The 16,715-nt window shown below is 47.4% G+C and overlaps 1 protein-coding gene across 4 annotated transcripts in view; it reads right to left on the reverse strand.

Annotated features, from left to right (window-relative positions):
- The window catches only part of ANXA6 (annexin A6), a 184,382-nt gene that overhangs the window by 107,396 nt on the left and 60,271 nt on the right, over window positions 1-16,715 (reverse strand). For all 4 annotated transcript variants that reach the window (XM_078653622.1, XM_078653620.1, XM_078653621.1 and 1 more), the window contains exons 3-5: window positions 11,155-11,245; window positions 10,349-10,443; window positions 6,207-6,320 (exon numbers count right to left, since the gene is read on the reverse strand). In XM_078653622.1, the coding sequence (XP_078509748.1) occupies window positions 6,207-6,320; window positions 10,349-10,443; window positions 11,155-11,245 (300 nt within the window). The remainder of the gene's footprint in view (window positions 1-6,206; window positions 6,321-10,348; window positions 10,444-11,154; window positions 11,246-16,715) is intronic.

The raw sequence follows: 16,715 nt of genomic DNA on the forward strand, positions 1-16,715 counted from the left end.
AAACAATGGGGTTTGACGATGACCTCATATGCTGACGATACGCAGCTGGCGGTGACACTGAGTGGTGACCCTGAGGTGGATGCCCCTAGATTCCGAGCAGGACTTTTGGCCGTAGCAAATTGGCTGAGATCCAATTGCTTACAACTGAACGCCAAAAAAACTGAAGTTATGGTGTTGGGGAAACATGCAGAGCTTTGGGGAGATCAGTGGTGGCCGCCTGAACTGGGCTTCACTCCCGTTCCAGTTTCCGAGGTAAAGAATTTGGGAATTTGGATGGATTCAGCCCTCACTTTTTCGAGTCACACGAAGAAGGTCGCAGCTACCTGTTACGGTATTTTGCGTGGCTTAAGACCGGTCCTCAAGTTTTTTGATTCTTCCACTCGGCAGCTCGTGGTTCAAGCCACGGTTCTATCTCGGCTGGACTACGGCAGTGCGTTGCTCTTGGGGATCAACCAGGCTGAGGCATCCAGGCTTCAAAGGGTCCAGAATGCTGCGGCTCGGGACATTGTTGGCCTTCCTAAACATTGCTCTGTGTCCAGCTCGATTTCTGCCCTTCATTGGCTGCCGGTTAGGCAAAGAATTAAGTTCAAGTCGCTATGCTTGGCCTTTAAAATCATGAAGCTCTCCTCGCCGCCGGCACTTGCAAACTTGCTCAGCCCCTATATCCCGTTGAGGTCTCTGAGATCGGAGGCTCTTCATCTTGCGGTCTGCCCCCGTTTTAAACGTAGCAGGATGGGTGGCCGCTCCTATCGAGTGCTTGCCGCTGGTCTGTGGAATACTCTCCCGGTACACATCCGTGTTTTGAATAACCTCACTGTTTTTAGACGTGCGATTAAAACTTTTCTGTTTTCTGTACCTGGTTAGGTGTTTTTTCCTCTTCTGTCTGTGTTATGTTTTAGTACCTGTTCACGCGCCAGGACGCCCCTTCGCTGGGGCAGCTGTGCGCGTTATAAAAATTTATAACATAAAAAATTAATAACATAACATGCCGATGCATGCACACATACCAGAATGGCTTGCGAATGTGTTTTACTGTGCGTAAAGTGCTTTAAAAAAGAGGAAGCTGTCTGTCCATAAAGGTATGAGTGATACAGACCCCTCACAATGGCTTGTACTCTGCCTACGGGTACTCACTCGAGTGTTATGAGCATCCGCCACTGCTGTTCGAGATTTGTGCAAAACAGGTGACACTCCTCATTCTATCCCTTAAATCCGTGCCACACCAGGAATTCACTGGAATTTTACCTCGCATCCCCCCCACCCCTCAAGACCCCCCCTCCCCAACAGGCTCTTGTTTTAACTAGCCCTTCAAACAGACAAGAGTCGCCAATGGGCCTGAAGCCAGACAGAGCCATCCTGCCATCCTGCTTGATTAATGGATTTGCATTTGCACGTGAAAGCAGTAAACATACCCGAGGCGCCAGCAGAGGCCAAGCCACACGGAGACATCCAGACATCGTCATTATTTCCTCTGTGAGCCGAGTTATTTTACGCTTAACTCCTGACATACAAAGGTTGTATTTTTATTTAGAAATATATAGTATCTTAAACAGTAATGTGTTTGTGGTAAAATTGGAACGGCACTATGTTGGGCTCATCTAAGTATTTCCCCCCTGTTAGCAATATGTTAGGGATTTTAGCCAATGTAAGGTTTTTTCATTTCAAAAATACTTTGTTAGTCATATACAACGTAAAGGAGTTTATGTATTGTTTTGCTTACACGATATTTGTACTACATTTAAAGTTTACACAGTACACTAGATGATTATCTTTTTATTTCTGTCACATTTACACAAAACGTATATAACTTTCCATTATGTATCTTTAATGGAGATTACAAATGCTCTCACAGCTTAGTTTATTTTGCTAGCCAAATTAATGCCATCCACGCTTTCACCAGGCACGCACACATCACCAGTTGTTAGTGCACACTTTCATCAGGCATCCACAAGCGCCAGGCATCCACAAGCGCCAGGCGTCCACAAGCGTCAGGCGTCCACAGGCGTCAGGCATCCACAACCGTCAGGCGTCCACAGGCGTCAGGAATCCACAGGCGTCAGGCATCCACAAGCATCAGACATCCACAAGCATCAGACATCCACAAGCGTCAGGCATCCACAAGCGTCAGGCATCCACAGGCGTCAGGCATCCACAAGCGTCAGGCATCCACAGGCGTCAGGCATCCACAAGCGTCAGCCACCCACAAGCATCAGACATCCACAAGCATCAGACATCCACAAGCGTCAGGCATCCACAGGCGTCAGGCATCCACAGGCGTCAGGCATCCACAGGCGTCAGGCATCCACAGGCGTCAGGCATCCACAAGCGTCAGGCATCCATCCACAAGCGTCAGGCATCCACAAGCGTCAGGCATCCACAAGCATCAGACATCCACAAGCATCAGACATCCAAAGGCGTCAGGCATCCATAAGCGTCAGGCATCCACAGGCATCAGGCATCCACAAGCGTCAGGCATCCACAGGCGTCAGGCATCCACAGGCGTCAGGCATCCACAGGCGTCAGGCATCCACAAGCGTCAGGCATCCACAAGCTTCAGGCATCCATCCACAAGCGCCAGCCATCCACAAGCGCCAGCCATCCACAAGCATCAGACATCCACAAGCGTCAGGCATCCGCAAGCATCAGGCATCCACAAGCATCACACATCCACAAGCATCACACATCCACAAGCGTCAGGCATCCACAAGCTTCAGGCATCAGACATCCACAAGCGCCAGACATCCACAAGCATCAGACATCCACAAGCGTCAGACATCCACAAGCGTCAGGCATCCACAAGCGTCAGGCATCCAGAGGCGTCAGGCATCCACAGGCGTCAGGCATCCACAGGCGTCAGGCATCCACAAGCGTCAGGCATCCACAAGCGTCAGGCATCCACAGGCGTCAGGCATCCACAGGCGTCAGGCATCCACAAGCGTCAGCCATCCACAAGCATCAGGCATCCACAAGCGTCAGGCATCCACAGGCGTCAGGCATCCACAGGCGTCAGACAGGCGTCAGGCATCCACAGGCGTCAGGCATCCACAGGCGTCAGGCATCCACAAGCGTCAGGCATCCATCCACAAGTGTCAGGCATCCACAAGCGTCAGGCATCCACAAGCATCAGACATCCACAAGCATCAGACATCCAAAGGCGTCAGGCATCCATAAGCGTCAGGCATCCACAGGCATCAGGCATCCACAAGCGTCAGGCATCCACAGGCGTCAGGCATCCACAGGCGTCAGGCATCCACAGGCGTCAGGCATCCACAAGCGTCAGGCATCCACAAGCTTCAGGCATCCATCCACAAGCGCCAGCCATCCACAAGCGCCAGCCATCCACAAGCGCCAGCCATCCACAAGCGTCAGGCATCCGCAAGCATCAGGCATCCACAAGCATCACACGTCCACAAGCATCACACATCCACAAGCGTCAGGCATCCACAAGCTTCAGGCATCAGACATCCACAAGCGCCAGACATCCACAAGCATCAGACATCCACAAGCGTCAGACATCCACAAGCGTCAGGCATCCACAAGCGTCAGGCATCCAGAGGCGTCAGGCATCCACAGGCGTCAGGCATCCACAGGCGTCAGGCATCCACAAGCGTCAGGCATCCACAGGCGTCAGGCATCCACAAGCGTCAGGCATCCACAAGCATCAGACATCCACAAGCATCAGACATCCAAAGGCGTCAGGCATCCACAGGCGTCAGGCATCCACAGGCGTCAGGCATCCACAGGCGCCAGGCATCCACAAGCGCCAGCCATCCACAAGCATCAGACATCCAAAGGCGTCAGGCATCCACAAGCGTCAGGCATCCACAAGCATCAGACATCCACAAGCGCCAGACATCCACAAGCATCAGACATCCAAAGGCGTCAGGCATCCACAAGCGTCAGGCATCCACAAGCGTCAGGCATCCACAAGCATCAGACATCCACAAGCGCCAGCCATCCACAAGCATCAGACATCCAAAGGCGTCAGGCATCCACAAGCGTCAGGCATCCACAAGCGTCAGGCATCCACAAGCATCAGCCATCCACAAGCATCAGGCATCCACAGGCGTCAGGCATCCACAAGCATCACACATCCACAAGCATCACACATCCACAAGCGTCAGGCATCCACAAGCTTCAGGCATCAGACATCCACAAGCGCCAGACATCCACAAGCATCAGACATCCACAAGCGTCAGACATCCACAAGCGTCAGGCATCCACAAGCGTCAGGCATCCACAGGCGTCAGGCATCCACAGGCGTCAGGCATCCACAGGCGTCAGGCATCCACAAGCGTCAGGCATCCACAGGCGTCAGGCATCCACAAGCTTCAGGCATCAGACATCCACAAGCGCCAGCCATCCACAAGCATCAGACATCCACAAGCGTCAGGCATCCGCAAGCATCAGGCATCCACAAGCATCACACATCCACAAGCATCAGCCATCCACAAGCTTCAGGCATCAGACATCCACAAGCGCCAGACATCCACAAGCATCAGACATCCACAAGCGTCAGCCATCCACAAGTGTCAGGCATCCACAAGCGTCAGGCATCCACAAGCGCCAGCCATCCACAAGCATCAGACATCCACAAGCGCCAGCCATCCACAAGCATCAGACATCCAAAGGCGTCAGGCATCCACAAGCGTCAGGCATCCACAAGCGTCAGGCATCCACAAGCATCAGACATCCACAAGCGCCAGCCATCCACAAGCATCAGACATCCAAAGGCGTCAGGCATCCACAAGCGTCAGGCATCCACAAGCGTCAGGCATCCACAAGCATCAGCCATCCACAAGCATCAGGCATCCACAGGCGTCAGGCATCCACAAGCATCAGACATCCACAAGCATCAGACATCCACAAGCATCAGACATCCACAAGCGTCAGGCATCCACAAGCATCAGACATCCACAAGCATCAGACATCCACAAGCGTCAGTCATCCACAAGCATCAGCCATCCACAAGCATCAGGCATCCACAGGCGTCAGGCATCCACAGGCATCAGACATCCACAAGCATCAGACATCCACAAGCATCAGACATCCACAAGCGTCAGACATCCACAAGCATCAGACATCCACAAGCATCAGGCATCCACAGGCGTCAGGCATCCACAAGCGTCAGGCATCCATAAGTGTCAGGTATGCACAAGCGTCAGGCATGCACAAGCTTCAAGCATTCACAAACATCAGACATCCACAAGCGTCAGACATCCACAAGTGTCACACATCCACAAGCATACACAAGCAACAGACATCCACAAGCATCAGACATACACAGCAACAGACATCCACAAGCATCAGACATCCACAAGCATCAGACATCCACAAGCGTCAGACATCCACAAGCATCAGACATCCACAAGCATCAGGCATCCACAGGCGTCAGGCATCCACAAGCATCAGACATCCAAAGGTGTCAGGCATCCACAAGCGTCAGGCATCCATAAGTGTCAGGTATGCACAAGCGTCAGGCATGCACAAGCTTCAAGCATTCACAAACATCAGACATCCACAAGCGTCAGACATCCACAAGTGTCACACATCCACAAGCATACACAAGCATCAGACATCCACAAGCATCAGACATCCACAAGCGTCAGGCATCAGACGTCCACAAGCATCAGACGTCCACAAGCAACAGACATCCAAAAGCATCAAACATCCACAAGCAAAAGACATCCACAAGCAAAAGACATCCACAAGCAAAAGACATCCACAAGCACTGGCGTTGCCAATAGGTCTCGCAGTAGGAAAGTTGGAGCTATTGGTTTTGTAAATGACAAAGCCCTTTATGTTTTTAAGATGAAAAGAAAAATAAAAGGCATTGTTATTTGCAATTGTAATAGCTCCAACTTTCCTACTGCGAGACCTATTGGCAACGCCAGTGCTTGTTTATATTTGGCAACAAACAAAATACTGAAAATTGTAAACTTATTTACAGTAGTGTAAAAACACCTTCTGCTAGAATTATGAACAACTGAAATACCATATCAGAGGAAAATCAATCATAACATTTCATCAAATACATAATCTCAAGAATAGAAAAATAAGCAAATTGGTGCTGTGGATCTGTTAGACCAACGGGGGACCGAAACGTCGACGCCCAGCACCGTTTTGCTTATTTTTCTACACTTGGACAATTGGATTCTGTTACGAATCATTCATGAGCACTTGGCACACTGACAGAACTTTCTTACCGCAAGTGAATCCTTTATCTCCTTGGCATCGAAGTATGCTAAGGGTCTCATCAGACCCACAATGAGCCGCTCAAACTTTCCTGTTAGCTCGTACTTCAGGTCATCAATTAGATCCTAGACCAAGATGAAGACACAAATTGGGGGATTTGTAAGAGATGGTAGCAAGTTTCTAATTGGCTTGTGAACATTTAGGTAAACATTTTTCTTCTCAGAGTATTGACAGTAGAGTGTTTAATTATGTCTCAATCATATGGCCAGCAGCATTCATGGCCACCCTCCAAGGATGGACTACTTGTTAGAGACATCAAGGACCTTATTCAGAGATTGGTTGGTAGGTTACACCTCCAAAAATGAGATAGATATCCCGTCCAGTTTATTACAAGTGCATTATATCCTATAGCACTTGCAATAAAGCGGATAGGACATTCATCATGTAGTCACAGAGTAACCCATCCATCAAACTCTAAACCAGGTCATAAGTGTCAAAATGGTGTTGTTAGACCTAACAGCCTTAGGGTGGTCTTCTCCAAACTTTTTGCCTGCTTGCCTAATATTTTTGCTGATTCCTTGTTGCTGGTCTTAGGACTCTAAGCTCTTTACCACTGCTAACCAGTGGTAAAGTGCATGTGCTTCCTCCCCTAAACATTGGCACATTTAATTTACCTTTAAAATCCCTAGTACAGTGCACTACATGTGCCCAGGACCTGTAAATTAAATGCTACTAGTGGGGCTGCAGTACTGATTGTGCCACCCACTCAAGTTGCCATTAGGCTTAAACATGTCTCAACTGCAGAGCCTGAGTGTGCAGTTTACACTGCCATGTCTACTTAGCATTTAAAGCTCCTTAAGAAGACTTACACACCCTTTTTATTACATATAATTAGGGCTCCCGGTTTTATGGTATTTATTTTTTGACCATTTCCGTCTGTATTTATCCATATTTATTTTTTGGGCATTTTTTCTGTATTTATCCACATTTATTTTTTGCCACACGCAAAAGACGCCACTACATCTAGTATTTTTCTGCATTTATTTAAATTGACAGTGCACACCAGTGCCGGGTTGTTATTGGTCAACACAATACATTCATCTGAAAACTTTGCCATTGTAGTACAAGCACATGTGCATTTCCAGAGACTTTGCAGACATTGAGGCTCTTTCTGGTTTGTTAATGAAATGAAGGCCACTGAAAACCCGTTCAATATTTACTGATGACACTGGAATGGCTCCTCCGAGCCCTGCTAACATCTGATGGCTATGGGAGGGACTGCTTGTCCTCACTTCTACCTAATCAACAATGTGCAGGTGAGTTCAGACAGAAAGTGAAGGTGGGCAAGTATAGCATGCAATGGGTATGACTGTGTGCTACCCAGCAATGTGAGGTGAAAGGGCCACTTTAATTCTGCTATGAGATCGCACCTTCCATGCTGTGCACATTCATCAGATGCCATTCAAAATGTTACTCTCAAACACAGCATGATTTTGTCTTGCAATGAAAAAAAGGATCATCATTGTATTACTCCTCTCTTTCTACCCCCAGTCTAAAAAGGTTTATGTAAAACATGTGCACTGTTGAACTCAGCAGAAAATAAACCAATCTGTGCACGTGTATTGCAATGCGGTTCATCAAATGTAATCGTTATGCCCGATTATATTTTAAAACCCGTCTGGAGCTGATGGTGTTTTCTCTGTTCACTTCATAGAGGCTGTGGAAGTTCCATTTCCGACAACAAACTAAAGTACAGAAACGTATTTTACATTTCATATTTATTATGCAAGATTATTATTATGAAGTAAATTGTGTATATGACAAAGAATCATGTTTGATTGCCTAATCACTTGTGTGATTTTCTGTCCCTGTGCAGCCTCGGGCTACTGCCCTCAGTCCCCCACCCCACGTACGCAGCACCAGCTGTTTGCATCCCCGGTGTTCATTTTGTTTTTTCTTGTGATTGCATTTTTAATCTTAGAAAAGTAACAAAGTCATATCTTTTAAGATTAAAAATGCAATCACAAGAAAAATCAAAATGAACACCGGAGATGCAAACAGCTGGTGCTGTGGGTGGGGGCGGGAGGGCAGGAGCCCGAGGCTGCAGAGGGAGAGAGAGAGGCAGGAGCGGCTTTTAAGGCTATCGATCTGTCCACATACAGGTACCGTGAAAGTGCAAATGGCGGCGGGCTGGCGCAGGCTAACTCCGGCGGCGGAGTCCTGGATCCCTGGAAGGCTGGAGGTATTAGCACACCCACACAGACGCTTCTAAACAACGGGGATTGGCTCAGGGTCACTTGAAGACCCTGAGCCAATAGGTCCACAGTACGTCACTGGAAGGAATTTCCAGAATATGAGCAGGGCACGGCAACTCTGAACAAAGGCAGCAGCGCGGCAAAATTGACTTGTTTACTCGCATTTTTCTGCTTTTACATATAAATACAGACAAAGGAAATATACTTTTCCATCTGTATGTATATGTAAAAATCCGTAAATACGGAAAACCGGGAGCCTTACATATAATTCACCCCTAAGGTAGTCCCGAGGTAGCCCATAGGACATGTGCTTTAAAGTTTGACCTGTCCTGGTAGTGAAAAACATCCACATTCATTTTTCACTACTGAGAGGCCTACACCTCTCCTAGGTTAACATTGGGGATTCCATATTCCTAATTGAGAGAAGGTAGAGTTGTCATGTTTAGTGCCTACGGAAAGGGAATGATTAAGGCTACTGTAGAAGACCGCTGCCTTGCTGTGCTGCCCTACTGACTGCTGCTCTCACTGACTGGATATGCATCACTTGACCCAGAGTGACTCCAGAACTAGCTTACTAGCTTCCAGCTCCTAGAAGATTCAGGGACATCAAAATCTTCCATCCTACTCCTATACCTGGTTCATTGAAAGTTGACCCAGGTGCTGGATCCAGCAGATCCAGCGCATCCATCCTCTGCTGTGAGAGTAGAATCAAGGCATCACTGCTGTTGCGGGAAAAGAACCTGTGCATCACAATCAGAACCAGCACATCGCCATCGGAACAATGTCATCAGATTCACCACATTGCCGCCACTTCAGAAGGACAATCAATGTATCTCTTTGACTGCGTGGAGAAACCCGGTGCATCTTCTTTGGAACAAACACATTTCGGAACTGGTGCTTTGTCCTTGGAATCGGTATGTCACCATCATTGTGTGGAGAAAACCAATACTTCTCCCAGGGGCAGCATGTGCAGGTAAGAGCGGTGGGGGTGGAGGCGACTGACAATGAAGAGGGAAACTTCCCTTTAAAAAAAACGAAAACCACCTACCTTGCGCTTCCCGCATCGCCGAGTCAGTGATGCGGGAAGTGCAAAGTACGTGTTTTTTTATTAAGTTTCCCTCGTTGTCGTCAGTCAACTTCCCCTCACCCCGCACAACCACCCCACCACTCTTACCTGCACTGTCCATGCCTGGCATTTCCTCGACTGTGGGATCAACACCAACGCAGCGCATGGCTGCACCCTACATCTTACTGTTTGGAACCAGGATTATGGTACTTTTGCTCAGCGGGTCCTGTATGGGTCATGGGCCCATGCTCCATATTGAGTGGTCTGAACTCTTGCTTACTGCTTCTAAGTGCTATTTTTGCAGTTAATCTTTAAAAATTCATATCTTCACTTCCACTTATTTGTTGTTGTTGTTTTGATCTTGTTTTATTAATAACATCCTAACCTATTTGTTTAAACTGGTGTGAAGTCGTTTTCTGGTGTTTTTACAGTGTTAGTTTTTGATGCATTGCACAAATGCTTTACACATTGCCTCTTAAGTTAAACCTGTGCCAAGCTACTAGAGGGTGAGCACAGGCTAATTTATGGTGTGTATCTTACTTACCCCGACTAGGATTGTGGTTCCTGCTTGAACAGGGTGAATACCTCTGCCAACCTGAAACCCGATTTCTAACAGGGTTGTTCAAATTTACATAATAAGGATATAATCAATATGTATAGGTTCCTTTGCTACAAATACTAATCAATGCCCAAAGATTATATTAGTTTAGATAAATTACATTTCTGAATACGTTGTAGTCATATTTCAATCATAATCAATGTTCTATGCTTAAGGACTTTCCGGTAAAGACTGCATTAGTCAATTTTTTAAAGTTATAATAATAATCCATACCTTCCCATAGATCTGTTTGTATGCCTGGGTGATTTCCTGCCGCTGTCGATTGCTTCTAGAGGTGATTAGGTCAAGGATAGCTTCTTTGTCACTTCCTGCAATACGGATAATACAGACATGTTATAAGGAGAGGGAGAGCGTAGAAGAAGAAATGAAATTGTAACGAAAAAACTATAAATAGTGCAAAAGAATAAGAACAAAAAACGTGTGTGAGTTGAAAGAAAGAGCAAGTGCTAACAAGTGTGCAAGATAGTAAAGGGCCGAAAAAAGAGAAAACATAAAAAATATTAATAAAAAAAGGAGAAAGAGGGATGCTGTTGGAGAAAGAAGGAAACGGGCAGGAAATAGAAACAAATAAAAAAGAAAGAATGAAAGGGAAGAAAGAGCCAGGAGAAAAAAAGAAAAGGGCAAAGTAAATGGGACAAAGACAGAAGGGCATCACAAGATGTAGAGGAACAGGGAAGGCAGAAGGATAGGAAGAAGAAGACAGGAGAGAGATGAAATAAGAGAAAGAAGGAAGGTGAAAAAGAAGGAAGGATTGGAAGAAAAGGGACAATTAAGAAAGAGGATGCAGATAGAAAGAGAGAGAAGGGTGGGGCACACGAAGAAAAGAAAGAAAGAAAGAAAGGAGGAATAATAGGCAGTGAGGCACAAATACAGGAAAAATAGTATGGAGCAACAATGATAGAGGGAAGGGGAGAGGAGAAGTCCCAGAGGGAAGGACAAAGAAATGAAATGGATGTATGAAATGTATATGTTGTAGCGGGTTAAAAGACTTGACATATCTCAATCATCCCCTCCCGTACCTAGCCCCTTCATAGACTTGTACAGCGCCTCAGCATCCTGGTCTGGATCAAAGTTGGGGAAATCCTTCACCGATCCTCTGTACCTTGCACCCTAACAAAGAGGAAATGGCCATGTTAACGAGCAAAGACAGTTAAACAAAACCAATCTCCACACACAGTATCTCCCCACAAGTACATATGAAAGCATCACACCACTATCTGAGCCAAGCTCAAGTAGAGCGGAATCAGGAAACAATACAACCAAACAACCCCGGCAACGCCAATCAGAAAATCAACAAGCATTTGCAATGCAATAGGTTGCGCATTTACGCGAGTTTGAGCTATTGGCATTGTAAGCGACAATGCCTTTTATTTATGTTTTGATGCTTAAAACCTAAATAAAAGGTATTGTCACAATGCCAATAGCTCAAACGTGCGTAAATGCGAGACAAATTGCATTGCAAATGCTTCTTTTACAGTTGTTATTACACCATGCTTTTAAAGTCTCGCTTGTGGACACTACTGGCTTTGCCTGTGCCTTTTGGCGATGCTCTGCAGCACTGGAAAAAAAAAAGGCACACTGGCATGACCTGTACTGTAGTGTCGCATTCTAGTCTTGCGATCACCACGGGACCAGCAGTTATGCCCTGTGGAATAGGTGGGCGGCTTGTTATAACGTGCCATCAGCAGTGGTGGATGTCCGTTCTCCCTCTCTGCTAAACAAGCATTTGCAATGCAATAGGTCTCGCATTAGGAAAGTTTGAGCTATTGGTATTGTAAATGACAAATTTTGTATTTATGTTTTGTTTTTGAAAATAGTGAAATTAATAGCTTTGTCATTTACAATGCCAATAGTTATAACTTTAGCAAATGTGACACCTATAGCATTTGTAATGCAATATGTGTTGTATTTACGTGACTTACATGTATTGATATTACAAATAACAATGGCTTTTAATTTTTTTTCAATAATTAATACTTAAATACAAGTTATTGTAATTTATAATGGCAATAGCTTAAAGTTTTGTAAATAACTTTTGTGAAGATTATGTTCAGTGTATTTTATTGTGACGAAAATCCAAGAACAGTAGTGAAATATTAACATCTTTTTGTTACATTTGTAATAAAGCTTGAAACATTGAGAGAACAAATCTGAACCAGGTGTTGTTGAATGGTTGCACAGATTGATGCTGTGGTGGCGCTGAGTGATGTGGTGGCGACCGAGTGATGCTGTAGCGTTCAGTGATGCTGTGGTAGCGCATAGTGATGTTGTGGTGCCCCTGAGTGATGCTGTGGTGGGTTGGAGTGATGCTGTATGCTATGCTATGTTTTTTTCTGCTATCCTATCTTTTGTTTTGTTATGCTATGCTATGTTTTACTATCCTATGCTTTGAATTCTTATGCTATGCTATGCTGTGTTTTGTTATGCTATGCTATGTTTTCTTATGCTATGCTGTTTTGCTATGCTATGGTTTGTTATGCTATTCTATGTTTTGTTATGCTATGCTATGTTTTGCTGTGTTTTATTATGCTATGCTTTGTTTTGCTATGCCAGGTTTCGTTATGCTATGCTATGTTTTGTTGTGTTTGGTGTGCTATGTTTTGCTATGCTATTATATGTTTTGTTTTGCTTTGCTATGTTTTGTTGTGTTTTGTTAAGCTATGCTATGTTTTGTTGTGTTTTGCTATGTTTTGTTATGCTATGTGTTGTTGTGTTTTGTTATGCTATGTTTTGTTATGTTATGCTATGTTTTGTAATGCTATGCTATGTTTCGTTTTGCTATCCTATGCTTTGTTTTGTTATGCTATGCTATGCTATGTTTTGCTATCCTATGCTTTTTTTGTTATGCTATGCTATGCTGTGTTTTGTTATGCTATGCTATGTTTTGTTATGCTATGCTGGTGGGGGTGTGTGAGTGTGTGTGAGGGTGTGTGAGGGTGAGGGTGTGTGAGGGCGAGGGTGTGTGTGAGGGTGAGGGTCTGTGAGGGTGTGAGGGTGAGTGGGTGTGAGGGTGTGTGAGTGAGGGTGTGTGAGGGTGAGGGTGTGTGAGGGGGAGGGTGTGAGGGTGAGGGTGTGTGAGGGTGTTGGGGTGTGAGGGTGAGGGTGTGAGACTGAGGGGGTGTGAGGGTGTGAGGGTGAGGGGGTGAGGGGGTGTGAGGGTGAGGGGGTGTGAGGGGGAAGGGGTGTGAGGGTGTGTGAGGGTGTGAGGGGTGTGAGGGTGAGGGGGTGTGAGGGTGAGGGGTGCGAGGTTGTGGGGGTGTGAGGGTGAGGGGGTGTGAGGGTGAGGGGGTGTACGGGTGTGTGAGCGGGAGGGTGTGGGGTTGTGAGGGTGAGGGCGTTTAGTTGTGAGGGTGAGGAGGTGTGAGGGTGTGAGGGTGAGAGGGTGTGAGGGTGAGGGGGTGTGAGGGTGAGGGAGGGTTAGGGTAACGGGGGTGAGGGTGACAGGGTGAGGGTGAGGGGGTGTGAGGGTGAGGGGGTGTGAGGATGAGGGGGTGTGAGGGTGAGAGGGTGTGTGTGAGGGTGAGGGTGTGAGGGGGTGTGAGGGTGAGGGTGTATGAGGGTGAGGGGGTGTGAGCGTGAGAGGGGGTGTGAGGGTGAGAGGGTGAGTGAGGGTGAGGGTGTGTGAGGGTGTGTGAGAGGGTGTGAGGGTAAGGGTGAGGGGTGTGAGGGTGAGGGTGTGTGAGAGTGATGGTGTGTGAGGGGGTTTGTGAGGGGGTGTGAGAGTAAGGGGGTAAGGGTGTGTGTGAGGGTGAGGGTGTGAGGGTGTGTGAGGGTGAGGGAGTGTGAGGGTGAGGGTTGGTGAGAGGGTGTGTGAGGGTGAGAGGGTGTGTGAAGGTGAACGTGTGTGTGAGGGTGGGTGAGGGTGAGAGGGTGGGTGAGAGGGTGAGTGAGGGGTGTGTGAGGGTGAGGGGGTGTGAGGGCGAGGGGGTGTGAGGTTGAGAGGGTGTGTGAGGGTGAGAGGGTGTGTGAGGGTGAGAGGGTGTGTGAGGGTGAGGATGAGGGGGTGTGAGGGGGTGTGAGAGTCGGGGGTGTGAGGGTGAGGGGGTGTGAGGGTGAGGGGGAGGGGGTGTGAGGTTGAGGAGGTGTGTGAGGGTAAGGGGGGAGGGTGAGGGGGTGTGAGGGTGAGGGGGTTGTGAGGGTGTGAGGGTGAGTGAGGGTGTGTGAGGGTGGGTGAGGGTGTGATGGTGAGTTTGGGTGTGTGAGGGTGAGAGGGTGTGAGGGTGTGTGAGGGTGAGGAGGTGTGAGGGTCCGAAGTAAATGGTGGCAGGGCAGACATCATAAGACAGAGAGAAGAGACTGTGTGGTGGCTGCGTTGGTCAGTTTCAAAATCAGGAGGGGCAGAGTCAGCACAGTCTGCGAGGGATCAACGTGTCTAGAGGCAAAGCATAGCGGATGTAGCATTGCAGCTAGCAAGTCGAGTGTTTTCAAGCTGAGTGTCCCTAGAGAGATGGCAACACAGTAACAGCATTTGAGGAGCAAGTCTACTGTAAACAAGCACGGTAGGCTTCCACTTTCGTCCAGAAAAAAAACTAGAAAGGTGCAGAGAACGCCAAACAAAACACGGCTTCCCAGCTAAATGGATGCAGAAAAAAAACAAGCTCTCGGCATTGCTGTGGCGGGCGTGGGAGCGGCTTGGGAGCGGATTCCTTTGAAGTCTGATGCCGAGGCTCAGACAAATGGTGGTGTGCTAGCGGCTTCCTTTGAAGTCTGATGCGTAGACCGATGGTGTTTGATGTGCACGTGTCTGCCACACACACCTGCCTCACATGAACTGTACGCGATCCGCAGGCTAGGTAGACTTTTCGGACTGCTTACTATAATCTCACCTATTCAATCCCTAACGGGATAGAGTAGTCATGACCTAAAAAGAAGTTTCTTAATCCATACCTGTGTACCAGTGCCTCTTTTCTGAGGAAGGAAGATACACTACAAACTGGCGACGAGGCGGAAGAACCTCCGTATAGCAGGTACCCGAGCTCTACAGGCCGCGACAAGCAGCATGCCGAAATACGCCCCAATAAGCTGTCCAGGTGAGTCGAAGGTGGAGAGCGGCGGCAACTCGGCAGGCGGCGTGGGATTTCGACTGGTCCCTCCTTCATGGGCACACCGGCAGTGGTTGCATCTCGGCCTTACAGGACTGCTACAAGCCATTTGAATGTGCGCGCCTAATTGCCTGGTCCTGCAACACGGCGGTGGCCATTTTGAAGCTAACAGGGTCGGCCATCCTAGCCGCGCGTGTGAATGAATACACACCTTGTGAACTTGTAGTGCCCAGTCGCTTAGCCACTGTCACCGTAGTACAGCACTGGCACTTACCTCATGCAGGCACTCCCAACGTCGTTACTACAGGTTGATGCACTCGCTACTGTCCATACTGCAGCGTGTCCTGAAAAACTACTTTCACACTGTCACGCACACGTACTGGTGATTGCATTATTCCACTGTCGTGTGCACGCTCTTTTCTTTCATTTTTTGTAGTGATCCAAGCTGAGAGATGGCACTTGGATTGGTAAATAAAAAGCTAAGATTTTTTTTTCCACAAATGTGCCAATTATTTTTTTTTTTTAAAGGACTGTTTGGTTGGGGTAATGGAGCAGCCAATGGGGTGAGTGGATTGGGGCAAGGAGTGGAAAAGCATTGGACAAAAGAAAGAGAAACACGGCGGGTGTGGAGGAGAAGTATACATGAAGTACACACAGTGTAGGTATGGGGGAGAAGAACGCAGGGATGGAGAAGCACACAGGAGAATGAGAAGGACACACCATTGAAAGCAACACTGGGAGCAGGTGAGACACACACACATGGATGAGGACAAATTGTAGCGTGAGTTGGCTGAGGAGAACTACACTAGTTACACGACCCCCAGCCAATCATTGAGTGGACCTTGTTGGTCACTCTATCACTTTCACATATTTTGTTTGGACACTTTCTTCTTATTTTTTGTTTATGACAAAGTAACCGCCAATGATGAGAAAAGTGGGCTTATCTGGTGAGTACCTGCCAGTTTCCCCTTGGGTTGTTCGCCCGTGAGGGGTTACTTTGTCACTCCACACTTTTTTCACAAATTGGTGGGAGTCTTGCTTATTAAGCAGGCTTTTGATGCACTGGATAAATTGTAAAAAATTGTAATTCAGGCATCACCTTTTCTTGTGTTGGACTGTCGGTGGATTCAGGGCAACTATTTTAATAAAAGGCAAGAGAGCTTCACAAATAAACCACAAAAATATTATATGGTGGGTTGTGACTGGATAGGAATGTGATAGGTACACTTCGCAGAGCATATGGCCAAAGCGACTATCTGACTCTAATGGGGAAATACCGTTGCCTATAGAGAACGGATTTTGTTGTATTGATGAGGAGAACTACAGACAAGATAAACACAGAGAGTGGGGGTGAGCATTTGGCAGAGCACATGAGAGAAAGGAGAGCTGAAAAACACATGCACTCCCATGGAGTGTTTAACCAAAAAGAAAAGACAATCCCTAAAACTGTCCTGTGGAAGGATAGAAGACAGGCAATCGGAGCGAATGCAAAAATGGCTAGGCTCCAGGAGAGGGACAAACACAAGATGTACGCTGGG

This window comes from Lissotriton helveticus, chromosome 7, assembly GCF_964261635.1.
Source record: "Lissotriton helveticus chromosome 7, aLisHel1.1, whole genome shotgun sequence".
In the NCBI taxonomy this organism is placed as follows: domain Eukaryota; kingdom Metazoa; phylum Chordata; class Amphibia; order Caudata; family Salamandridae; genus Lissotriton; species Lissotriton helveticus.